Source organism: Vulpes vulpes, chromosome 12, assembly GCF_048418805.1.
Source record: "Vulpes vulpes isolate BD-2025 chromosome 12, VulVul3, whole genome shotgun sequence".
Classification (NCBI taxonomy): domain Eukaryota; kingdom Metazoa; phylum Chordata; class Mammalia; order Carnivora; family Canidae; genus Vulpes; species Vulpes vulpes.
Window position 1 is genome coordinate 8335632 of NC_132791.1, and position 26434 is coordinate 8362065.

Consider the following 26434-nt stretch of genomic DNA (forward strand, 5'->3'; position numbering starts at 1 on the left):
CAGGCCCGCTCGGGCGAGCGCGGGGACCAGGCTGGGCCGCGGCCGCCAGCGAGGCCGGGAGCCGGGCCGCCGGGTCGCGGCGTCGGGCGCGCGGGGCCGAGAAGTTCGCGGGAGGCGCAGGGCGGGGCTTCCTCCCGCCGCCCGCGAGCGCGGCTCGACTTCTCCGAGTCCACGTCTCTTCCTCCGGACAGGCGTGTTCCCTCAGGTCGGCGGCGGCCGACGTGACACGGGCCTCGGGCCCCGCCTGGACACCGCGCCCGGCTCGGGGCAGCGCGCGCCGGCCGGCCGGGCCCTCCGGGGCGATCGCCCGGCCCCGCCCGCCCCCGCCCCCCCCGGGCCGCCCGCCGCCCGCCGCCTCGCCTCCCGCGCCCACCTCGCGGCGCCGCGCGCAGCATCCCCGGCATGGAGACCGGCTCGGACTCAGGTCAGAGGCCCGCGCGTCCCTGTGGCCGCACGGCCGCCGCAGGCTGCTCCGGCGCGGCGCGGCGCGGCGGGGCGGGGAGGCCAGGCCGGGCCGCCCGCGCAGGCCGCCGCGTGCCGGGTCCGCGCGGGGAGCGCTCGCGGGGCGGGCGGCGGCAGGTGGGCAGGACGAGCCGCGAGCGAGCGAGCGCGGGCGGGCGGGCGCGCGAGGGGCCCGGCGGGGGGGCCGCTGGGAGGATGGCTCAGCTCTTTCTAAATATAAAAGCGGCGTGAGTTGGGCGAGCGCGGCGCGGAGCCGCAGAGCCGCCGCGCGGGCCGGGCGCCCCGGGACTCGGCCGACAGACGGCGGCGGCGGCCCCGCAGAGGCGCGCGGCGGTGGGAGCGCCCGGGCCGCGGGCTCGCGGGGGACCGCGGGAGCGCCGCGCGCGGCGAGGGGGACGCAGGCGGCGGCGGCGGCGGCGGCGGGCGGGCCTCGTGGGCGCCGCGCGACCGGAGGCGGCTCCCGGCCCCTGCCGCACCGCGAGCGGCGAGCCCCCCGCGCCGCCCGTCCGCGCCCTCCCGCTCGGCCCCTCCCTCCCTCCCTGGCGCAACATGGCTGCGGCCGCCGCCTCCGCCTCCCAGGACGAGCTGAGTAAGTGCCACCGGCAGCCGCGGCCGCGAGTCGGAGCCGGCGCCGCGCAGGGGCCCGGGGCGGCGGCCGGGGCCGGGCGGGCGGGCGGCGGCGGCGGCGGCGGGCGGGGGGCTGAGGCGCTCGGGCCTGGCGGGCGGGGCGCCGGCGCCTGTAGGCCTCAGGTTTGCACCGTCACGTTGCGAAATTGAAACCGGAGCCCCGGGCGGAGCCACCTCTGGCCGCGATCCGCCCCGGGCCGGCGGCGGGGGCCCCGTGGCGCTCGGGTGGCGGCCGGGCCGGGGGCCTCCCCCCTCCCCCCCGAGGGTGACGGGCTGCGCCGGCCCGTCCCGCCGACCCCGCGGTGGCCCCGGGTCCCGACCGTGTGAGGGGCGGGCGGGGGGGGGCAGTTCTGGAAACGGAGCTCTGGGGGCAGGGGAGAAGGTGACCCCCCGGAACCGAGCGGAAAGGTCAAGCCCAGGCGGTGACCCTCAGGTGGAGGAGGAAGGGCGGGAGGGCCGGGCGCGGGTCGCCGAGCCAGGCGGGGCGGGGGGGGGGCTGACAGCGCCCGCGCACCCTCGCCCGTCCGCGCCGCAGCCTTTCGGGGGACAGCGGTGGGCGCCCCGAGTGCCCGGCCGCCGCGCCCGCCGCCCCGGTTCACCTCGATGCTTTGTGGGAAGTGTAGTTCCGGGGCGCCGCAGGCCCGCGCTGGGGTCCTGGAGAAATGGGATTTTTGTGTAGGACGTGTGGGATGACTTCTGATCGCGTCTGGGTGGTTAGACGCCCATGCTCAGCTTAAAGCTTTTGTTTGCTTGTTTCCTCAGGGGCTGCCCTTCGGTTCTCCACAAAACACCTCCCTCAAAAAAAAAAACAAAACAAAACAAAAAAACAACAAAAAAAACGGTGTTAGAGACGATGGGAGTTTGTAAGTGGAACGAAGCAGGGGTGAGGTGTCGCAAGCCTTGTGAAGTTGTTGTTGGTGTAATCCCTCCCGAATTTCCATACGAAAGTAGTTTTAAACGTAGTAAAATTTCTGCTTTACTTTGGTGTTTGGCAGTTTGAAGCTGCTTTTATGTATCTGTGATCTCACTCTTGCGCCCTCGTAACCTTGTAAGGCAGGTAGGTAGGTAGGAATTATCCTTGTTTTAAAGAGGAGGCGGGTTTAGAGAGGTGAAGCTCCTCGCTGCTTCGACATAAAACTGGTGTGGCAAGAGTAGTGTTTGCTCATTTTGGAGCTGAAATAAACAGTGTGACCCTGGGCGGGATGGAGAGTCTGAGTGGACGCCGGGCCCATGGTGTGTTGAGAGAGAGAGACCTGGTGTGAGGGCCCCAGAGTTGATTGCTTCTCTGTCAGGCCCAAGCTGGAGCACCCTACCAGGCCTTCTGGGGAGATCCGTTCCCTCATTTGTTGCATTTTTTTTGGTTACTGTAAAATACACATAACATGACTTACTCTCATAGCCATTTTTAAGTGTATATGGTTCAGTGGTGGTAAGTACCTGTTGTGCAACCACCACCACCACCACCACCACCACCACCCATTTCCAGAACTCTTCATCTTGCACAAGTGGAACTCTATACCCATTAAACCTGAACTCCCTCTCCCAGCCCCCTCCCCCTCCAGCACTTGGCAACCACCATCCTGCTCTATGATTTTGACTGTTCTAGGTATCTCATAGAAGTGGAATCATACCTGGTTTGTCTTTCTGTGACTGCCTTATTTTACTTGGCCTAATGCTTTCAGAGTTCATCCGTGTTGTAGCATGCGACAGTATTTTCTTTGTTTTTAAGGCTGAATGATATTCCATTGTGTGTCTATATCGCATTTTCTCATCCATTTGTCTGTTGATGGACACTTGGGTTGTTTGCACATCTTACCTGTTGTGAGTAATGCTGCTATGAACATGGGTGTACAAGTATCTCTTGCTTCCAGTCCTTTTGGGTATATATGCAGAAGTGGGATTGTGTAGTCATATGGTAATTCTGTTTTTAATTTTTTGGGAGACCACCATACTGTTTTCCACAGTGGCTATATGGTTTTGTGTTCCTGCCAACAGTACACAAGGGTTCCAGTTTTTCCACGTTCTCACCAACACTGGTTCTTTTCTGTATTTTTGAAAGTAGCCATCGCAATGGGTTTGAGGTGGTCTGTTTAAATTGTTGTACTGTATGATACCTGAATTCTTGTAGTGCCACTAAGCACTTTAAAGTCTGAATTACCAGTTGGAATGGTGAAAAAAACTAGAGGAAAATTGGATATCATTAATCATTTTTTTAAAAGATTTTATTATGTATTTATTAGAGCATGAGCACAGGGAGGGGCTGAGGGAGAAGCAGACTCCCCGCTGAGCATGGCGCCAGGCTAACAGGGGCTCCATCCTAGCACCCCAGGATCATGACCTGAGCCCAAGACAGATGATTAACTGAGCCACCCAGGCATCCCAAATTGGGTATCGTTCTAAAGTGGCTGACGTATTTGTGTATATGCAGCCTGTACATCAGGTACCTGGTAAAGTGCTGGTAGTACTTATGGTAATACTTTATTTTTATTTTTTTATTTTTTAAGATTTATTTATTTATTCATGAGAGAGAGACAGAGAGAGAGAGGCAGAGACACAGGCAGAGGGAGAAGCAGGCTCCATGCAGGGAGCCTGACGCGGGACTCGATCCCGGGACTCCAGGATCGCGCCCTGGGCCAAAGGCAGGTGCTAAACCACTGAGCCACCCAGGGATCCCTGGTAATACTTCAGTAGTACTTCTGGAACATACGGCTTCAGCAGCTACTGAAAAAGTTAGGAACAAGTAATTCCAATCCTTGCTTTTCCATTGTTTTGGTTGGTCAAGTCATCAATCATCGACCACAAATATCTCTTGACTTGGTTTCTGTGTTTCTTCAGAAGAGATTAAATGCTTGGCAGCTGATACCTTAGAGTAATTTAACTTGAAATCACCTACATAAGTACTGGCTAAGAAGTTTCAAAGAAGCCACTTTTAGTTTTAGAATGGCTATAATAAAAGGAGAGATGGCTGATAAAAAAATGCTTTATAAAAAAATTTTTTTTTGCTTTATAAAAATTTTTAAAAAAGAAGCCAAGAATCTGAATATTTGCTGGCTATTGCTTTTCACAAGTAGTGGTAATAAAAACAAACTACTGGATGCCAGCATTGTTTTTTTCCCTAATATGTATATATTTTAAAATATTTTATTTATTTATTCATGAGAGAGACACAGAGGCAGAGACATAGGCAGAGGGAGAAGCAGGCTCCATGTGGGGAGCCCGATGCGGGACTCGATCCCAGGAACTGGGGATCATGCCCTGAGCCAAACGCAGACGCACAACTGCTGAGCCACCCAGGGGTCCCATTCCCTAATATTTTTTTGTAAAAATCTTCAAAAATACAGAAAAGTTGAAAGTGATTATTCATATGCCCATTACTTAGATCCTGCATTTGATATTTTACCAGCTTTATCACATATCTGTCCATCTTTCAACCCATCTTTTACAATTTTATTTTATTTTTTAATTAAAAAAAAACTAGTAAAATATACATATTGAAACTCCTCGTCTTAATGATTTTTTAATCATGGTTCAGTGGCACTAAGTACTCAAAACCCATCCTTTTTTGATGCATTTCAAAGTAAATTGGAGACTTCTGTAAATGTTCCCCTCGCTATTTCAGGACTAGCATTAAGTGTTTTGCATATATTTTATTTGTCAAAGTAATCCTAAGAGGTAGGTAAAATTATGTTTGCCGTTTTATGGAATGGAAAAGACTTTTTTGGTGGCCAAGGTCCTGCAGCAAGTGAGTGGTGGAGTCAGATCCCAGGTGTCTCAGACTCTGGCGTGCACTCAGCCAGGCTTTGGGCTGTTACCTCTGAGTACCAAAGTCAAGGGGTTCGTGCTCATGGAAAGATCTAGTCAGAGAGGCTGCTGACTTCTTAACTAGATGTTACCTTAGTCCAGCTATTTGATTGCTGTCTAACATGCTGTGAGGTGCAAAAGAAACACCATAGTCCAGCAACAGAATTGTAATACTGCTGAGAGGAAAGAGGAAGCATATGTGTAAACAAATATGTAGGACCAAAGTGTGTGATTATGTAACAGAGGTAATGCTAAAATAATATTATCTGTGGTTCCCACATTTGCTGTTTAGGGATGTATAGCTGGTAACACTGGGTTTCTGTCGATTTCAGATCTTTGTATTTGAGGGGATACACATGCCATACATTTAAGTTAAATCTGCAGTTGCTGTCACTGGTGTGTGCCACCCCGCCTTGTGGGAGCCCCGAGGGGCAGAGCCGTTAGGTTTCTCTTGTATTTCATTTTTTATTGGTTGACTGATTGATTAGTATCGTCGACACAGGGAAGTTGCCAGAAGGTAAGCAGGAAAGTCTTGGGGTGGGATTTTTTAGAATTTGTTATCCTTTCACAAATCTCATGTAATTGTCGCTTTGGGTCAGGTGATTTATAAAGCTAATGTTTCTTGAAAGCTGTCTGTGTGTTCTAGTCACTCAGGACGTGTTACTGACCAAATCCTTACAACGCCCCAGTGAGTGTGGTACTCTCACTGTCTCGGCGGTGGAACTTTCTTGATGTTACGGAGTTAGGGCTTGAATTCAGATTCTCTGATTCCACGGTCGATGTTAATATTAATGCTGTTGTATTACTATCTCTGAAAGAGAAAATGTACAGTTTATAACAAGAGCAGCATGTCCCCCCCCCCCCATGTCTTACTGGCCTCCAGAAGAAATCTCCTGTAGTGTACAGAAAGTGGCAGTATTCTGCTATTCATCGAATAGAAGTAGAATTAGATTTTTGGGTGAGATGCCACATTAGAGACCAGTTAGTTCCGTCAAAGATAATTCTGAAATCTGGGTTTGTAAGTTGCTTAAGCTCATAAGTCTGTAGTTTTCTTCCTTTATATTTAGGGTGCTATAACTGTTTGGAATGGAATGGAATTCAGTGCAGGGCATGTGGGCTAGTTTTTCTTCTAATATTATCCTCTGCCAGTTCATGGAAAAGTTGACATTGTGGTTATGTTTCAGCAGTGGACAGGGAGATTTCTGACAGAGGGAAGGAAGCATTTGAGACTTTTCACCTGGTCAGCTGTTCAGTGGTTTCATATTCTGGGCTTTATAATTATAAGGCATCCTTAGCATCTGATCTTTATTGGGATAGAGACAAGCCAGGAAGGAGTACGGCCTGTAATCTTCAAGCACATTGACACTGTTCAGTTTGACATAACCATGGGGAACTTCACTTGTAAAAGTTGGCCAGAACATCAACATGTCAAATACCTTCTGAGAGACTCTCTGCCAGTGCCAGGAAGCCGAGCGGCTCCTCTGGAGGGTGAGATGTGGGAAGCGGTGTAGGTGAACGTGATTCTGCGGCCTACTGAAATAGCCCCAGAGACAGCTACCCGTGCAGCTGAGCCGATCTTTGTAGGAAGGCTAAATCAAGCATGTACCGTTCAAATTTTGGTTACTTAGTCAAAACGGAAAGTTAAAATGGGAAATAATATTTCTGCTTTTTATCAACTTCTAATTCTTCACTTTTACCCCATTCTGTTTTGAATTATGCTTTCAATAAACTGAAATATTTAATAAAGGCCAGTGTCAGTGAGAATAGTTGGCACTGGGGCACTCGACCTTGTTCGGAAGATAGATGTTAAAATTACTGGCACCGCCAGTGTACTCAGATGGTCTGATCCACGTTTCTGGTCTCTGGTTTCAGGCCTGGCCAGTCTCTGCCTTGATGCTTGCTGTCTTATATGGCTTATTTCCCTACACACTTTCCAAAAGTTGAGTGACTAACTTTTGATCCCATCCTCACAGGGCTTATAATTCACAGTAGATACAGGTTTCTACACAAATAGGAAGAACTAATATGAAACATAATAATGAAAAATGCCTCCCACTGTTCTTTGGACATTTCAAGTGAGAATAGCTTGAGCTAAGATATAGAGGTTGGAAAGTATCCTGCATTTTAAGGGTAAATTTCAGTCTGATATGCTGGAATAAGGGTGCTATGGCTGTGAGAAATATTGGGAAAGGAGATAAAATTTGGAGTTTGATACTTGACCCTTTCTGCCTTTTATGTTCTATTTATAATTTGGGATCTTTAGCAAATTATTTTACATTTCTAGGTCTTGGTTTCTTTCTCATAAAATTAGGATAATACAAAATATTCAGTGTTGTTATGATTAGTGTATGTGAAAAAGCACTGTATAAACAATTAAGCTCTATGTAAGTTATTATTATTATGTAGTTGGGGGGTGCAGTAGGAGATGAAGCTGGGAAGATAGGTTGGGACCAACTTGTGTGGGAATGCCAACACAACCAGTTTGGACTTTGTTCTGTAGACAGAAGAGGACCATCAAAGGCTTTTAAGCTGGAGTGTAACATGAGTAGATCTGTTTTATGAGGATAACAGGTGGCAGTGGTGTAACACTGATTGTGTGGATCCAGAGACCAAGAGCAGCAATACTAATTGGGAGGCCAAGTGAAAGAAACCTAGGGTCTGAAGTGGGACAGTGGAAGTGGATTTGTCAAGGAGGTGATGATATAACTTAGAGTCCCTAAAATAGGCAGAAATTATTGGCCAAGTAGATGAGTGTTGTTCAAGAGAGGGAGGAGTTAAGAGATGATCCCAGGAATCTCACTGAGAGGTTAGTCGGGGGGTAGGAGGGTGGTGGTGGTGGTGGTGGTGGTGGTGGTAGTAGTGGTAGTAGTGGTGGTGGTGGTAGAGAGTGTAGTCTCTAGACAGATTTAGGGAGGTGGAAGTAGAGTGAAAACAGGTTTATGTTCAACAAATAAATTGTTGAGTGAGTGAGTTGAATTATTGAGGCACCCAAGTTGTGTTGTTTAGGGAGACTGGAATAGTAGCTGCAATGTCCTGTGGAGTCAGAAATGGTTTTGAATCCTGGTCCTGCTGCTTTTTGGTTAATATCCTTGAATGAGGGACCTAACTTCTGGGCTTTGGTTTTCTCTTCTGTTAAGTGGGATAATAACCAAACCTATTTCACAGAGTTGTTATAAGAGTGGGAAGAGATAATGCATATTAAAAACTTGGCATAATGCTAGATGTGTGGCTTTCTGGGTGTGGGAACTTGTTCTGAAACTTGGGAGAGCGTGGGGGTGATGGTAGAGTCAGGGGAATGGGCAGATCGTTCAGGGGACAGCTGTCTGGGGGCTGTGCATATGTGGGGTGAGAAGAAGACCAAGAAGAATCAGGGAAGGTCAGGAGTGTTGAGAGAGGACACAGGTTCCCAGGGTTATGAATGTTAACCATTTGCGTTCTCAGTTGTAATGTACGATAACATGTACCCACCTACTAATACTCTTATTAAAACTGTTATGTAATTATGCTTCCTCCTAATTTTCATGTAAGGCTTTGTATGTTTATGATTTATATGTATATGTACACATATACATATATGATAAAATCTATGTTGTATTGGTATTTCAGTTTTTTAGTCCTTGGTGAATAATTTTAAAGTATTAGCCTGTTACTTCTATATAGTAAATTTTATTTGTGGGCATACTCCTTACTCTTTCTCCAATATGATAATCACTCTAATTTTTTCCTCCTCATTCTGAATTTGCAAAAAGCAGGGCATCAAATTAGAGCTTAGCATAGAAATGAAAAGTGCTTTTTTTGATTTCTTAATGGTAGCAATGAGTATAAATCTTTTAATTGTTTTTTTTTCCTGGTGTTCTAAATAATAGATTCTTTATACAATTGCATATGTACGAGTGGATGAACCTACCATTGGTGATCCAGAGGATTTTTGTCAAGACTGGATAAACCATGTATCACATTGATTGTAGAGGTTAGTAGTTCCTTAGTTCCTTAGGATGTGTGCATTTTTTTTGTAGTAGCATTTAAAAATGCATAGGTTATCAAGTAGCAAGTGATTTTCAACCAAGATCTTCATGGGTTTTTCTCCTTTTCTAGCTATCCCAAGAGAGTTAGTGAAGTGCATGTTAGTGTATATATTCCTGAAGCCTCTATTCTCTGTCTTTGCATAAACATAATTCTAAAAAATTAGCAAGAGAGAGAAAAAGATAAAACTTGAAGACATTACTTACCAGTGTGCACAAGGAAAAGACTGCGAGTGTTAGTTTACAAGTAGTATTATTGTTTGCTACAACCACAAAAAAAGATTTTACATGCTCCAGGAATGTCATCTTGGAGTTGTTTTATTTGTAAAAATTAAAAAAAAAAAGCATTGAAAGAGGCATCATCATAGTAATTGGGTATTCCTCATTTTGCCTTTTTGACATGTACTATGATAGAAAAGCCACTAAATTCTACTTCATTCTGGGGCTGAATAAGACTGGTGTTAGTGTCATTCTTGGGTGATATTGGATGGTCCTTTGATTGAAACTCTGTAAATTCAGATCGCAATTCTCTGATACCATGAACTCAATATCCAGTGAGTACCTGGGATGTTGTGGCTTCAATCCAAAGGTGCATCTGTTGCTTTCTTCTAATTTAATTATTGCTTTCCCCTTCCCCCAGTGCATTCTGTTTTTCAGTGCGTATATTGCTGATGATGGTGTGATTGCTTAACTCAGGTGGAATTTTGAGGGATAGAATGAATGGAATATTTTATAAATCAAAGCTCAACTTTAGCATAAACTTTGGTTTATTTTTACTATCTCGCATATCTTCATTCCATTATAGAGAAATGGAAAACTGGGAGGTTGGAGGAATTGTTTAGAAGAGAAATGAGAACATTGTTTATTTGCTCCTAGATTCTTTCTCAGTGCTTTTGGGCCTGTGACAGATGTGTTAATGAAATTTTGATATACTGATGGCAAGCAGGTCAAACCACAAATGCTGGAATTTAAATAGTGAGTTAAATAAAGAATTTTCTAGAGGTTACACATTGAAATGAGCATTGTCCTAAGTAATTAGCTGCTTTGAGCGCATCTTAACTATCACACGTTTGACTTTTATGCAGTGTGAACTCTTGCATAGTATGTATTGTCTCCTCTAAGCTGGCTTTCATAAGCTGAACTAATCTTTCTGCTCATCAGTTTATTAACACTGATTTCTAACTGGCACCTGCCAGCTGCTGTCTCTGGGGGAAAGGGCTTCCTTGGGAGGTGGGAGTGTTTGTGGCACTCAGTGCATCTGGAGTCTGGCACTTATTCATTATATCTAGGGTACAGATGAGGCCTTTCTGTCTCACCACTTTGCCCAGCCCTGCCAAGCTAACCCTATGACTTCTCCCTTTCCTCCCTGCTTGTGCGTGCGTGTGTGTGTGTGTGTGTGTGTGTGTGTGTGGAAGGGGGCAGTGGGGTGTGTGTGTGAGCAGGAGAGAGAGGGTAGTCTTGCTTGGGGCTAGGCTGGGTTGGGAGAGGGCTTAAAGTAGCCTGACCTCATATCCAGGTGGCTAGGACTTTGGAAGTGGCAGGAGAAGAAACACTCCTTTCCTCCTCCCTGCTCAGAGTCAAGAGCGCATCCTGGTGCAGAGGTTTCCATATTGGAGTATCTGCCTGGGTCCTGGGGGTAAGATGGTGAGCTAGAGGACAGGAAGTTGGTCTGTCTGGTTGCCTTAATTTTGGGAGTAAGGGGTACCAGCAGCGACTGTGTCAGCAAGAGCCTCCTGCTCCAAATCTCATTTCTTGCAGAGGTTCTTATCTGTCTCCCCTCTGGGCAGCCCTGGCTGGGGGGAGGCAGCTCCTGCAGAGCCATGATGGAATGGATCCTCTCCTCACCCCTGGCCTATGTTGATGTTTACTACTGGACTTGCTGACTTTATTTATTTATTTATTTATTTATTTATGATTTTATTTATTTATTTGAGAGAGAGAGCGAGGGAGCACCAGAGCACAAGCTGTGGGAGGGGCAGAAGGAAAGGGACAAGCAGACTCCCCACTGAGGGAGCTGGTGCTGCTTGATCCTATGATCCTGCAGCCATGACCTGAGCTGAAGGCAGACACTTAACAGAGTCACCCAGGTACTCCTTGATGTTCTCTTTTTGAGTATGTTTGTACTTAATACTTTATTTTTTTAAGGTGGGGAGTGGGAGCAAACATCTGTTTAAAAACCTGGGAATAGAGATCAAAATTGAAAGCATCAATTCCTGAAGAAGTATCTTGCTGGCCTCATTTGGATTTTTGTTAGGTATTAGACTGGCATTTAATGAATCTAAATGGCATATAGAACTCAAAAGATAATGTGGACTTTACTTTAACATTGGTTAGTATCTGGTTAGATTGATAGTTCACAGGATTGATCTACCAGGAAGGATTATTATGTATAAAATCTAGATGGTGGGCAGTCCAGGTCGCTCAGTGGTTTAGCGCTGCCTTTGGCCCAGGGTGTGATCCTAGGGACTTGGGATTGAGTCCCATGTCGGGCTCCCTGTGTGGAGCCTGCTTCTCCCTCTGCCTGTGTCTCTGCCTCTCTCTCTCTCTCTCTCTCTCTCTCTCTCTCTGTGTCTCTCATGAATAAATAAATAAAATCTTAAAAAAAAAGTCTAGATGGCAGCGAGGCCTTCCTTACTCTTTGTAGTTTCAGCCTCACACTCCTAATCACAGAGATAGTCAAAGTCCAGAGGTGGTCATCTCTCCATCACTCTCCCTCCCCCATCACATCTTGTTTTTGTGAATTTCCTAGAATTTAGTTTATGCTTTTCTTAGGTGTTAGGTTCCCATTTCTGAAAATGATATTTTGGTGCCACTCATGTCAGTTTGGACATGAAAACCCACTTGTTTCACTGGTTTAAATACGTACACACTCCACTTTCAAGCGTTTCAGTAATTTAGTTAACTCTGGAAGATGTGAGTCATGAGGAAGGGCTTGGTATAGAGTGTTTGACTTTCTATTCTTTCACTGGTCTATCCTCTTTCTCCATCTTTTTGTTTTCTCCTCTGCACTTTGTAGTAACCACTGTATCCCTTCTGATTTGAAGCAGACTGGTTCTGCCACACAATCAGACCTTCTAGAATTCCTCCCACTTTTTTTTTTTTAACCCTAAGTATTTGTCACAGTAATAAAATACATGTTGTAGACCCTTTTCCAAGAGATTCTGATGTCAGGTATTATAAATTGTTGCCAGGCCCCTCCTTTCCCTTGCTATAGATGTTAAGTGTATAAACTTCTAAGTAACTTTTCTAATACAGGAAATTAATATTTCATATATTCAACAGGTACTTGAGCAACTACTCTCTGCATGGGACTGAATTAAGTGCTGGGATACCAAGAGACTTAAGTCACAGTTTCTCAACCAAGAGGTCTTTTAGAAGGATGGAGTGTACAAGTGGGTAGTTAGGTGGAATCAGATTGAGATCACACCTCAGAGAATTGCTTTGGTCTAGGAAGAGAAGATCGGGCAGTTACATAATGTGTAGCAAAACACAGTGAGTGCCAGGAGAGATGCAGAAGAGGTCTATGGGAGTTTGTAAGGCCCAGATGGGATGTGTAAGTGTGCCGCAGGTAATATCTGAGCTGGATCTTGGGTGGGAGGACTTGGCTGTGTGGAGATGGAGAGGTAGGAGAGCTTGGGAGAGTATTCCCTGTTGGGATACTTGGCTGACTAAATAATTGAGCAGGGAAAACATGGCATGCTTAAGTGATTACAGTTTGGATCACTGTTGCCGGAGTAATGGGGGGCCTTGGTTGAGAAGATTCCTTTGGGGCTAGATTGGTCCATACTTAGGAAGGACTCTTTCTCTGATCTCATAATTCACCCTAGGCATGTGCTAGCTGCTTATGTTTTTTTTTAATGTACTTTTATAGAGGTCCTTCTTTTTTTATCCCCTTTGGCCAAGACCGTCTGTTTGTATTTGGACCCACTTGTAAGCCGGCTTAAGCAAAAACAGGGCACTTATTTTGGGGAGTTTTATGGAAGCAGGAGGGGCCTTAAAGAACTAGAAATCATCCAGTTTTTCTAGCTGTTCTCTTTGCTTTTGTGCCCATTCTTTCTTCAGGCCAGCTTCTTCTGATTTTGTGTTCCCTAGAGTAGGCTAAAGATGACCATGTCCTATCCACTGGCTTTATTCTTCTGGGTCCGGGCACTCAGGGGGGCTTGACTTTCTGGTCCCACTTCTGAATTGCTGAGGAAGGTATGAATTGAGTCAGGACCCATCCTGACCCATTGACTGTGGCCAGGGTACAGAGTCATGTTGTATGTTGTTGTCCAGCAAGCCTTCATATCATTGCCACTCCCTTTCTCTGCTTCCACAGTACTGCAATTTAGCATGCTGGAAGGAGAGCATTGGGTTTGGGGTTGAACTGGCCTGGAGTTTGAACCCTAGCCCTGACACTTTCTACCTTGTAGTCTTGATCAACATTCTTGTTTGTTTGTTTGTTTGTTTTTCATTCTTAATTCTAGGTCTGTTTCTTCATCTGTAAGTTGGAGCTAATATTACCCGACTTCCATAAATACTATTTTTGAAGGAGGTACTGCATTCTAATGTGTTCTTGGCTCAACTTAAAATTAGTCTTACTAGCTTGGTGACCTTTGGCAAATCAGATCTCTGGCCTGTTTTTCATCTATAAATGCAGACAGTTAGTTGCCCCCTTGATGTGTTTTGAGGCTCAAAAGACCATATGAAACTGCTTTATGACTATAGTGTGTATGTATGTATGAATCAGAAGAAAGTAAATACCATGAGGGAGAGTATTTCCTTGTGATGTTATTCCATTCTAGTTTAGTGTATTTCTATGGTAACTTGACAGATCTTTCTCAAAATATCTTGCAGCTTTAGATTATTAATTGATTTATGATGCAGTGGGTCGGTCTAGGTATTTTCAGCTTTCCATTTCAGTCTCAGCTTCCACTTAAGCTCTAACCTGATTTGCAATTTACAATTTATAATTTAAAATATTCAGAAAAAATAATGTTCTTTGTAGAAAACTTAAGCAGCCTTAAAAACTTTCCTAAACCTGTTACCCTGAAATAACTGTTTTCTCTCTCTCTCTTTTTTTAAAAGAATTGTTTATTTATTTATGATAGACAGAGTGAGAGAGAGAGAGAGAGAGAGAGGCAGGCAGAGTGTGTCACAGGCAGAGGGAGAAGCAGGCTCCATGCAGGGAGACCGATGTGGGACTCGATCCTGGGACTCCAGGATTGTGCTCTGGGCCAAAGGCAGGTGCTAAACCGCTGAGCCACCCAGGGATCCCCTATTTTCTCTTTTTAATTAAAACAAGTAATTCATGCTCATGAAGCAAATTAGTAATGACCTAAAATTAAACAAGCCAAAAAATAATCCTCTGAAAATCTACCACACGGAGATAACCAGTACCTTAAATTTAGTGACTTTTCCTTTTTTTTTTTTTTTTTTGATGGTATATCTTTGCATTGCATGCTTTGTAAGGAATGTTTTTTTTTTCTTTTTTGTAAGGAATGTTTTTATGTTCAAGTTGTTATGAAAAGATGATACATCTGATGAAATGGATATATTGCTTTTTTTCTTTCTTTCTTTCTTTCTTTCTTTCTTTCTTTCTTTCTTTCTTTCTTTCTTTCTTTCTTTCTTTCTAACTTTTCTGTAGAAGTGATGATGTGAGTGAAAAACCAGAGTTTGCTTTTTCTAATACTGTGAAAAAATAGCCTTTCCTCCGTAATTACCTCAGAAGTCAAAGTTGTATTTTCTTGGAGTGATCTGAAGGATGAGTGATTTATGTGGACAGTTTTATTTGTCAGGAATAGTTACATGTTTTCAGAAATATCAGTGGTTAATGGATAACGCTGAAGTGAGTGAAGTCCTTGAACCTTTACTGGTTATTTCTTCCTTGTGAGGGGTAGAGGAAAGGAAGGTCCCTTCTTTGTCTTTACATAGAGAAATTAAAGACAGGTGAATAATATGAATTATAGAAATACTTAATGGAAGTAAATGAATATATTTATTTTTAGTAGGATTTTTTTCCTATGTAAATATAATAGTTGACATAGTTAAACGGGAAATTTCTTTTTGTTTTGGGGATTGAAGAATTTCAGTGTTTTGATATATTTTTTTGAGACCTAAGTTTTGTTTTTTTTTAAGATTTATTTATTTTAGAGAGTGCGTGCACACAGGAGTGGGGAGGGTACAGAAGGAGAGGGGGAGAGAGAGAATCTTAAGCAGACTCCATGCCCAGTGCAGAGCCCAATGCAGGGCTCATCTCATGATTCTGAGATCATGATCTGAGCTGAAATCAAGAGTTGGATGTTCAACAAACTGAGCCACCAGGTGCCCCTGAGACTAAGGTTTTTTTTTTTTTTTTTTTAAGACTTTGCTTTTTTTTTTTTTTTAATATTTATTTATTTATGAGAGAGAGAGAGAGAGAGAAAGAGGCAGAGACACAGGAGGAGGGAGAAGCAGGCTCCATGCTCTGAGCCCAACATGGGACTCGATCCCAGGACTCCAGGATCACGTCCTGGGCCAAAGGCAGGCCTAAACCGCTGAGCCACCCAGTGATCCCCAGACTATCTTTTTTAAGAGCGGTTTTAGATTTACAACAAAATTGAGACGGCACAGAGATTTCCCATGTAATCCTCTGCTTCACTCCCGCAACTCCCTACCACTGCACGGAATCCCCCATCTAACATCACTCACCAGCATGGAACCTTTTTTAACTGAGGATAAAATACACTGACATATAATCACCTGAAGTCCATAGGTTTTTTTTTTTTTTTTTTTTTTAAGATTTTATTTATTTTATCATGAGAGACACAGAGAGGCAGAGACAGAGACAGAGGGAGAAGCAGGCTCCCTGCGGGAAGCCCAATGCAGGACTTGATCCCAGGACCCCGGGATCACGCCCTGAGCTGCCGAAGGTGGATGCTCAACTGCTGAGCCAACAGTAGTCCCTGAAATCCATAGTTTATATTACAATTCACTCTTGGTGTTCTATATTGTATGGGTTTGGACTTATACCCATCTTTATAATATACAGAGTATTTTCACTGGCCTGGAAATCCTGTGTTCTCCTCTTTGTTCATCCCTCCTTCCCCATTCCTTTCTGGCAACCACTGATCTTTTTACTGTCTCCACAGTTACGCCTTCTCTAGAATATTACACATTTGGAATCAGACGGTATGTAGCCTTTTCAGATTGGCCTCTCTCACTTTTGCCTTTAAGGTTCCTTCATGTCTTTCTATGACTTGAAAGCTCATTTCTATTTGGCACTGAAAAATATTCTGTTGTTTGTATGTGCCAGTTTATTTATCCGCTCACCTACTGAAGGGTATCTTGGTTGCTTCCAAGAATTGGCAATTATGAATAAAGTTGCTCTAAACATCCCTGTCCAGGTCCTGGTGTGGACATAAGTTTTCAGCTCCTTTGGGTAAATACCAAGAAGTGCAATTGCTGGATCATATGGTGAAACTTTTTAGTTTTGTAAGGGACCTCCAAACTGTCTTCCAAAGACTATGCCATTTTGCATCCCCACCAGTAATATTCTTATTTTTGTTCTTCCATATTCTTTAAGGCTCCTCTTCAGCTATAAAATTCTGTGATTTAAATTTATTTCTTTATCCTTGAAACATAACTTCTTTCAAAATTTTTTTTGTAAAAAAAAGAAATGTATTTTTACTGAAGAATATTTGAAAAGTACAAGAAAGTATAAAGAAGAAAAATTACTGCTATATTTTCTTCCTCCTTTTATATAGTTGTATCATAAAACAAAATTAGTATGGTGTATATATTCTTTTTTAAAATAATGAAATCTTTCAAGTATGAAGAAAATATAGAGATTAATCTTAGAAACACTTCTGTATGTCCCACCCATCTTTGTAAAATCTTTATTTTTTTTGCTCTTAGCAAAAAACTTTTTTCTTAAAAGAAATATATATTAGAGATATATATACCGTTCAAGCCCCCTGTGCTACCCCTTACAAATGTTTTTTTCATTCTCTTTTTTTTTCTTCTCTCCCCTTTTACTTCTTCCTTCCTTCCTTCTAGCTCAGAGGTTGTCATTTCTGTGTTGTATGTATATTCTATACGACATATTTACATTGCATTTAAAAACTTCACATAGGGAATCCCTGGGTGGCTCAGCAGTTTAGCACCTGCCTTTGGCCCAGGGCGCGATCCTGGAGACCCGGGATCGAATCCCACATCGGGCTCCCCGTGCGTGGAGCCTGCTTCTCCCTCTGCCTGTGTCTCTGCCTCTCTCTCTGTCTCTCATGAATGAATAAATAAAATCTTAAAAAAAAAAAATAAAAGAGTTTGTTATTTATTTTTTGATGAGAGACACAGAAAGAGAGGCAGAGACCCAGGCAGAGGGAGAAGCAGGCTCCCTGCAGGGACTCGACCCCAGGACCCCAGGATCACGCCCTGAGCCTCAGGCAGACGCTCAGCCACTGAGCCACCTAGGTGTCCCGTTGACTGACATTTAGGTTGTTTCCATGATTTTGCTTTTTGCTATGATCAGTTTCTTACAGGTGTTCTTGTGCTGCTTGTCATTCCCTAGGAGAGTTTTTCTCCAGGACAAGGTTACATGAAACGTGGTCTGAGGACGGGAGAATTATTTTTTGCAAATTGGGGGAACTGTGAAAGAATCATTGTTAATTTAACTTTTCTTACCCTAGTAAGACTTTTTCAACGAAGGAAGAGTGTTCCTTATCTTTTTCTGACTGGTGCTAGTTTGCAGCTGGGTTACTTTGAACAGCACTGCTTTTAGGGTATGTTACCCTGGAGTAGCATTGCTTCAGATTTGTTTTCAGAGATTGTATGGGTTTGCACTCCATCAGCAGTGAACTCAGGTAATCTCTTGGTTTGTTTCCAGTCTTTGCCAACAATTGGTAGTTAGATTTGCAAAGTTTTTCTGATGTGAAAGGTGCAATATTGTAGCTTATCGTGTTAATTTTGCATACTCTTGACCAGTGTGATTGAGCATCTTTTTATGTGTTATTTACTATATGAGTCTCATCTTTGAATTGCTTGCTTCTGGCCTTTTTAATTAAAATTTTGGATTAATTAATCAAGAAAAACTTGATTTGCAGAAATGTTTAAAGTATCCTGTGTTCAAGTCTTTCAATAAAAGCATTATTGCTATTTATAACTTTTTATTTTATGGTGTGTTTTATGATATTTTTAACTCTTAACCCATTAGTCTTTTATGTTTTGTGCTTGAGTTTTAATTTTCCTTTCTCAGTTTTATTTTAAAATCTTTAAAATTCTGCTTTTTACATATGTCATTAACCTACTTGCAAGGGATTTTTAGGTATTTCTTTTCTATGTGGGGTAATAAATTTTTTTTCCAGTTTTGACTAGTTCGTTTTTTCTTTCCCTAGTTCTTCTGACCTCATACTCAGTTTTTCTTCCTATTTTTTGTACACTATCATTTCCTTTTTTGAATTCTTCTTCCTTTATCCTTAAATGCTGTTGTCTTGAGCAGTCTGTCTCTGGCCTTCTGTTACTTTCTTTCAGCATACGACTAGCATATACAAGTGCTGCAAACCTGTGCCACATCCTTGCCTCTTCCTTCTTCACTCTGTAATCTGTGACCACCAAGCTCTGACACAGTGAGGTTTCAGTAAATACCTGAATGAGTACATGAGTGACCCAGCTAGGGAAGTTACTGCTTCACAGTGGAAGTAGGAGGGTACCTGGCCTTGCAGGAGGAGAGAATTTAGATGAACAGGGAGGAGGTGGAAGGATGAGTTGCAACTTGACACATTTGGTGTTAGCTCTGGATTTGTCTTAGCTGTCCCTTGAATGAGACAAAGTCACGTGATCTTTTGGTGATGCTCTCAAACAGGGCTCCTGTGTGTGATGTTGTATGGGTAGCATAGTGCCCTATGATTGTTGCGGACAGTTGCGTAGGGTAGGCAAGGTTTCTTAGACTGAAGGTCAGAAGGCTCCGTTCTAGTTCTTGCACTGCTGCTAATTACCTCTTTGAACTTAGGCGGGTCCCTGAAATGCACTGTTTTTTATGTTGAACAGTCTTTCAGTCCTTTCCAGCTGTGAGTTCAGTAGAAGTCTTTGTAGTACAGGTTTCAAAAATTATTTTCTTGGGTAGTAGGTTCATGGGTGTTTATAATAATTCATGAAACTGCACACTTATATTTTGTGCACTTTTGGAAATGTTTTATTTCAGAATGAAAAAGACTTATTTTATTTTATTTTATTTTTTTGAAAAAGATTTTTAAAACCCACAAGACTGGGTTTCTTACATCTACATGGCACACCCCCTTCCATTCCCTGAAATTCCAACTAGATTAAAGACTTGAATGCAGAAAGCAAAATCATAAGAGCAAGAAGAAAGAGAAATCTATAGATCAGTAGATAATGACAGGGATCTCCAGGGCCCACCCCCAGGTTCAGTGATTTGTTAGGAGAATTTACAGGACTCAACATATATTTGTACTCATGTCCAAGATTTATTATCACGAAAGGATAAAGAGCAAAATCAGCAAAGGGAAAAGGCACATGGAGCAAAGTCCAGAGGAAACCAGGTACAAGCTTCCAAAAGTCTTCTCCCAGTGGAGTCACACAGAGCATGCTTAATTCCTCTAGCAATGAGCTCTGACAACATGTGTGACATCTTGTCTACCAGAGATGCTCATTAGAGACTCTGCTGAGGGCTTTCAATCAGTGCCGGTCATGTTGGCATCTTCTGTATAACATGCGCCAAAATTCCAGGTTCTGAGAAGGAAAGCAGGTGTTCAGCATAAACCATATTATTGGACGAAGGGCTCAGGCACAGTGCCACTATTACCAGTTCTGAGAGTGGGGGGGATCTCTCCTGAAATCCATCTCCATATGCCAGCCAACGGCCAGCCTGACAGGCAGACATTTCTAAGGATAGCAGTCTCAGGCCTGCTATGTTAATAACTCTTTTCTGTAGAATATACTGTTTTTTTGTTTTGTTTTGTTTTTTGTTTTGTTTTTGTAATCTTAGAGTAAGAAAGGCATTTTTAAGCATGACTAGAAGCTCTGAAGCCATAAAAGGAAGGAAGGGTAAATTTATATTTTAAAAACTTAATATGAAAAGAAAGTGCTGTAGTCACAAGGCATACTAGGAAAAAAGTATTTATGATGTGTGGGAGAAGAGAGGCAGATATTTTTCCCCAATATTTAAAAACTCTTACAAGTCAGCAATTCAAAAGAATAATGAGTAATTTGCTGAAGAAGATATTTCAAAGAACCAATAAATATTTGAGAAAGTACTTTACCTCAGTGATAGGTATAAAGTAAGACAACAGTGTGATCCCTTTTCATCTATCATATTCAGCTAAGATTGATTGCTTACAATCTTTATAAAATTGATTACTCAGAGTAGGAGTGGGTATGGGGAAATTGCTACTTACATACACTGCTGGTGGTATGAATTAGCACAGACTTTTCTTTTTTAATTAAGTTTTTAATTTTAACTCCAGTATAGTTAACATACGGTATTATACTGATTTCAGGTATACAGTATAGTGATTCAGCACTCTGTACATTATTCAGTAGCAGAGACTTTTTGAGGTATTTTTCCAAAATCTGTTAAACTTGATGACACAACTACCCTTTGACTCAGCAGTTCCATTTCTAGGGTTTTAACTTACAGAAACCCATGTAAGTGCACGGGTGCATGGATAAGAATGTTCTTTGAAGCATTGTTTGTGGTACTATAAAACTAGTAATAACAGGAATAGAGGATTAGGATAGACAAAGTTTCCAGGTAGCCATTAACGATTGGATTTTTATTTAGTACTATGGGAATATATTTAAGATTTTATATGTACCCAGACATTTTAGTGTTCTTTATTTGGTATTTAAAACCTGACCTGAATGGATATGTGGTTCTTTATAATCTTTGATTGTCCCACTTAGTGTGAGTGTCCATATGTTTTATTACAGAAATAGGAATGTATTTGATTACAGGTACTACTCTAGAACCAATTGGATGGATAGGGTTATTTGAAATACACAGTATATACACCATGTTATCATTCTAAAATTTAAAACATTCTGAGACATATATTGCTCCAAAGGTTTCCGATAAAGGATTTGTGTTCAAAGGAAAAAAGAAAGGCAAACTGTAAAATACTCTATGTCATATTCCAGTTTTTAGGTTAAAATAATGTTAGTTTTATGAACAGGAAATCATAGCTCAGAATATATTCTCCACATATAACAGTAATTGTCTGAGGTTATTGCAATGTCTTTTTTCGTAAGTGAAAATAACTTGATAAGAGTTTATATACGATAAAGGTCAGAATTGTAGAGAGGATGAAACTTGCTTCTGACTCTGAAGTAGTGTTTGTCATCACAACAGTATCTGGAGGATCTCACTTCCTACAACTAAAAACGGAGTCTGTGTGAAAGATGAATTTGAGTGTTGGATTTTTTTTTTGAATTTTCAGAACTTTTGGATACAGTCCTTTTTCTGACTATACACTTTTGGGGTCCTAGGCCTAAGTTGCCTTGTCACTTTGATGAGGTTGTTTCCTGGGTTGGGTAAGGGCATAGAGTTCAGATTTAGATTATTTTTTAAAAAGATTTTATTTATTTATTCATGAGAGACACACACAGAGAGAGGCAGAGACACACAGGCAGAGGGAGAAGTAGGTTTCCTGCAGGGAGCCCAACACGGGCCCCGACCCCAGGATCCCAAGATCATGTGCTGAGCTAAAGGCAGACACTCAACTGCTGAGCCGCCCAGGCGTCCCAGATTCTTTTTTTTAAGATTTTATTTATTATTTCGAGAGAGAGCAAGAGCTTAAGTGGGGGTGGGGTGGGGGAGGCAGAGGGAGAAACAGACTCCCCACTGAGGAGGGAGGCAGTTTAGGGCTCAATCCCAGAACCCATGAGCTCATGACCTGAGTTGAAGGCAGCCACTTAACTGACTGAGCCACCCAGGCGCCCCAGAGTTGAGATTCTTTCTGTGCCTCTAAAAAACAAGATTCAGGGACTATACTTGGCTAAATCTTTACTTTTTATTTTGTTAGCTTTGACAGGTTGATAAATTTAGCACTTGATTATATCAGCACTTATTTACATTTCTTTTCATAAAGCTTGAACATGATTAATTACCTTTTATTTAAAATATGATGTGTATCTTAAGATGGCATTAGAGTGTTACACTGATCCTCAAAAAGTGTAGCAAGCTTGAACTCTTCCTCAGGTACAATTGATTTGTTTTGGAGGGACCCCACCTGATGTTTGGTGCCCTTTTGGCATTCCCATATTCCCATCATAAATAATTTTATTGGATTTAGAATGCTACATTTTCTTTTCTAGAGAGTGAGAAAGTTTAGCACTATACTGGGGATACATGGGAAGAAACCGAATGGTTGTATGAAAAATGAAAGAGACATGCTTCACTTGGTTTTTTAAGCCTTTAGTACAAACTCTAGGTCAGTTTGTTATGAAGAATTTAACTTTCTGCTGTCTTCCACAGAACAATTCTTCCGTAGTTTCTTTTCTTTCCCCTAAAGATTTTATTATTTTTTATTTGAGAGAGAATGAGCAGTGGGGAGGGGTAGAGGGAGAGAGAAAGAGAGAGGGAGAGAGAAGTGGACTCCCACTGAGCAGGAAGCCCAATGCAGAGTTCAATCCCAGGACCCAGAGATCAGGACCTGAGCCCAAGGCCAGTGCTTAACCAACTGAGCCACCCAGGCGCTCCCTTCCATAGTGTCTGTAGCTAAAATCCTTGGGCAGTTTTTACTGCCGAAGATCTGTGAGGCACTAGGGCAGAGCCTCCTGTAACTGGCACAGATATTGTGGATTGATTTCTTAGCGACCACGTAGAATCATCTGGTCTGCTAATCTCACAGCCATCTTGCCTGCCTTTCCTCTTCCTCCTTCTTTTCTTCATTATTGATTTTAAAAGCTAAACTTTATTTGGATTTCACCACTTTTTCCCATTAACGTCCTCTTTTTGTTCCAGAATCCAACCCAGGGCACCATGCTACGGTTAGTTGTCCGGTTTCCCCCATCTCTTCTGGTCTGTGACAGTTTCTTAGCCTTTCCTTGTTTTTAATGATCTTGAAAGTCTTTTTATTTTTATTTTTTTAAAAATTTATTTATGATAGTCACAGAGAGAGAGAGAGAGGCAGAGACACAGGCGGAGGGAGAAGCAGGCTCCATGCACCGGGAGCCTGATGTGGGATTCGATCCCGGGTCTCCAGGATCGCGCCCTGGGCCAAAGGCAGGCGCCAAACCGCTGCGCCACCCAGGGATCCCCTGATCTTGAAAGTCTTGAACGGTACTGGCCGAGTATCCTGTAGAAGGTCTTCCAATTTGGATTTTTCTAGTTGTTTTACTGATAATTAGATAGGGGGTGTGGGGCTTTATGAAAAAACACCATAGAGGTGCAGTGCCCTTCTTGTCACATCCTATCAGGGATCGTGATATCCATGTGACATCAGTCATGGTGTTAGCTTTGATCACCTGGTTAAGAAATAGTATTTATCAAATGTCTCCAATGTAGGGTTAACATTTTCCTCTTTTTATCTTTGGAGGCAAGTCACTAAATCTAGTCTACTTTCTCTAAGAGGGTGGAGGTAGAAATGAAGCTGTACCTCCAGGAGGGGGAGGTATCTACATATATTATTTGAAATTCTTTTATAAGAGAATGTTTTTCCCCAGGGAATTTAATCATTTAATCACTTATTTACATCAGCATGGATTCATGTAGATATATTGTATACTTTGGGTTATAATTCAATTCTGCGTTATTTATTTTCTCCTTCAGATTATTCTGGTCTTGTCCATGTTGGGACTCTTTCAGGTGGCTCCTGTAGACCTTTGACATGTTCCAGGCCCCATTTTCTTTTAGCATTACCAGATCCTTCAGATTCATCTTGCTTATTTTCACTGCCCCAGCTCCAGAATCAGTCATTTTTTTCAAGTCAGTACCATTGGAAAGTGGTATTTCAAAACCAAGATTTGGGTGCAGGGTGTGCTTGTTGCTACCAGAATGTCTTGCCTCTATGTTCTTGCAGTGTGTGTGTGTTTGTGTGTGTGTGTGTTTGTGTGTGTGTGTGTGTGTATGTGCGCGTGTGCCTGTGTGTGTCTTTAAAAAATTATGGAAAATTTCAAGTATATACAGAAGTATAAATTCTTTGTATCTAACATGCAGCTTGAATATTTATCCATTGGTGGCCAATCTTAGTTTCATTTATACGGCCTCTTCCCATTCCTCACCCTTCTGCACCTGATTATTATTTTTTATGAGGACCGACATGAGTCTCCTTATTTACTTATATTAAAAAAATAAAAATTGTACATATTTAAGGTGTACAGTGTGATGATTTGATGTACATGTACATGTGGGATTATTACTGTAGTCAAGCTAATTAACATATCTTCTCACATAGTTACCTTTTGTATATGTGGTGAGAACATCCAAAATTTACTCTCTTAGCTAATTTCTAGTACACTTTTGGTTATTTCAAGTAAATCCCAGGAACCGAATTATTTCACCTTTAGATATTTCAGTCTTGATCTCTGAAAAATAAAGACTCTCTTAAATAAAATTTTAAATTGAGGTATAACTGGATAGAAAGTATGAAAGTGTAGAGCTTGATGAATTTTTATCAAGATATATATCTCTGTAACCATCACCCAGAACAAGATACAGGTCTTATCTAGCCCCCTAGAAGTCTTCTTAATCACCTGTGATAATCACCTTTAAAAACAAACATAAACCACAATACCATTATTATACCTAAAAAATTAACAGTAATTCCTTAAAAGAAAAGGCCCAGTTGTTTGCAATTGGTAGGTTCCCCTGTCACTACCCCTCCCGTCCCTCATAATGTCCTGGTTACTTGTTTTGTACTTTGTCACAGTCTGGGTTTTACAGAGAACATCATGGTGGTGGTGGTGAACGTGTTTCTCTCATAGTGGCTTTCTTGGTTGAGACTGGTCTCTCACATTTTGCTTAGGTAATCCCAGTATGGTTAGTGGGCAGTGGTTCTGTCTTTGGAGAAACTTCTTCAGTAGGATGGCCTCACCAAGTATATATTGTCCCTGGTGTCTGATTAAAGTTCTCCTTCCTCTGCTATCTAGATCTAGATTTCTTCCAAAACTTTGTATTCTTTTCAGTATACAAATCCTTTGGAAGAAAGAAATAACTATATGTAGGAGAGAATTTTGATATTTTTGGCTTTCTTTTCCTCTCTTCTAGGGGCTAATTGACCAGGACAGTTGTAAGAAAGTATAGTTAGCTAGTAAACCTTTTTAGTGTTATTACCTAGTGTGTCAGAGTCATCTGCCTACAGGGCTAGTTGTGGTTAATCATGACAGATCTGCAGTACAGAAAAAGGATTATGCTATAAAAATACTTAGTTTTGGTTGTGTTTGATTTGTTAAGTTCTTCTTTTTTTCTTCTTATATTATAGATCAGCTTGAACGGGTCTTTTTACGACTTGGCCATGCTGAAACAGATGAACAGTTACAGAATATTATATCTAAATTCCTTCCTCCTGTTTTGCTCAAGCTGTCCAGCACCCAAGAAGGAGTACGCAAAAAGGTAAGCATGTTGGGACAGTTGAGGGAATTAAATGGTGAGAGTAAATGGATATATATTATGAAGTGAGTTTTCTCTTCTCATTATTGAAATCTAGGTTTATGATCTCATTATGGCCTTTCAAAATGGAGAGTAAGTCTGGGACCAGCTTACATGATTTAAAAGTAGCTTTTGTATGCTTATCACAGCTGCATTTAGTACCAACTGTACACTTGGCATCAGTGCCAGATGATATAATTGAGGTAATTATTCTGAATATGTGGAGGCTTGATCAAAAATCCATGCCCTTGATTCCAGTGTGAAAGTCAGGTGGTAATGGGGCAAAATTATTCTTTAGCATTAGATGACTGTGAATACAACCTTCATTAAAATTAAGCAAAATATATATATTTTTAAAGCAAGATATTGTACAGCTCTTGTCTTAGGATTCTGTAAAGTACTGTCACCAAAAGTTAGATAACTGTCACATCAAGATCGATCCTCCTTTTTCCTTTTTCCTTTTTCCTTTTTCCTTTTTCCTTTTTCCTTTCCTTTCCTTTCCTTTCCTTTCCTTTCCTTTCCTTTCCTTTCCTTTCCTTTCCTTCTTTTCCTTTCCTCCTTTCCTTTCCTTTCCTTTCCTTTCCTTTCCTTTCCTTTCCTTTCCTTTCCTTTCCTTTCCTTTCCTTTCCTTTTTCCTTTCCTTTCCTTTCCTTTCCTTTCCTTTCCTTTCCTTTCCTTTCCTTTCCTTTCCTTTCCTTTTTCCTTTCCTTTCCTTTTTCCTTTCCTTTCCCTTTTCCCTTTCCCTTTCCCTTTCCCTTTCCCTTTCCCTTTCCCCTCCCCTTCCCCCCCTTCCCCTTCCCCTCCCCTTTCCCTCCCCTTTCCCTCCCCTTTCCCTCCCCTTTCCTTCCCCTTTCCTTCCCCTTCCCCTTCCCTTTCCCTTCCCTTCCCCTTCCCTTTCCCTTCCCTTCCCCTTCCCTTTCTTTTTTGTGTATTTGAGAGAGAGAGAGCACCAAGTAGAGAG

General features: G+C 42.5%; 1 protein-coding gene across 14 annotated transcripts in view; it reads left to right on the top strand.

Annotated features, from left to right (window-relative positions):
• Nucleotides 1-226: 226 nt before the first annotated feature.
• ECPAS (Ecm29 proteasome adaptor and scaffold) overlaps nucleotides 227-26434 on the top strand; it is a 101196-nt gene continuing 74988 nt past the window's right edge. Inside the window, exons 1-3 of one of the 14 annotated variants that reach the window (XM_072727679.1) lie at nucleotides 320-424; nucleotides 8757-8860; nucleotides 25307-25437. In XM_072727679.1, coding sequence (XP_072583780.1) covers nucleotides 8839-8860; nucleotides 25307-25437 — 153 coding nt within the window. In that variant the 5' untranslated portion in view covers nucleotides 320-424; nucleotides 8757-8838. Of the gene's footprint in view, nucleotides 425-511; nucleotides 580-693; nucleotides 1052-1352; nucleotides 1523-8756; nucleotides 8861-25306; nucleotides 25438-26434 lie in introns of those variants that run through there. The other 13 variants (XM_072727688.1, XM_072727682.1, XM_072727678.1 and 10 more) reach the window with 13 other exon arrangements.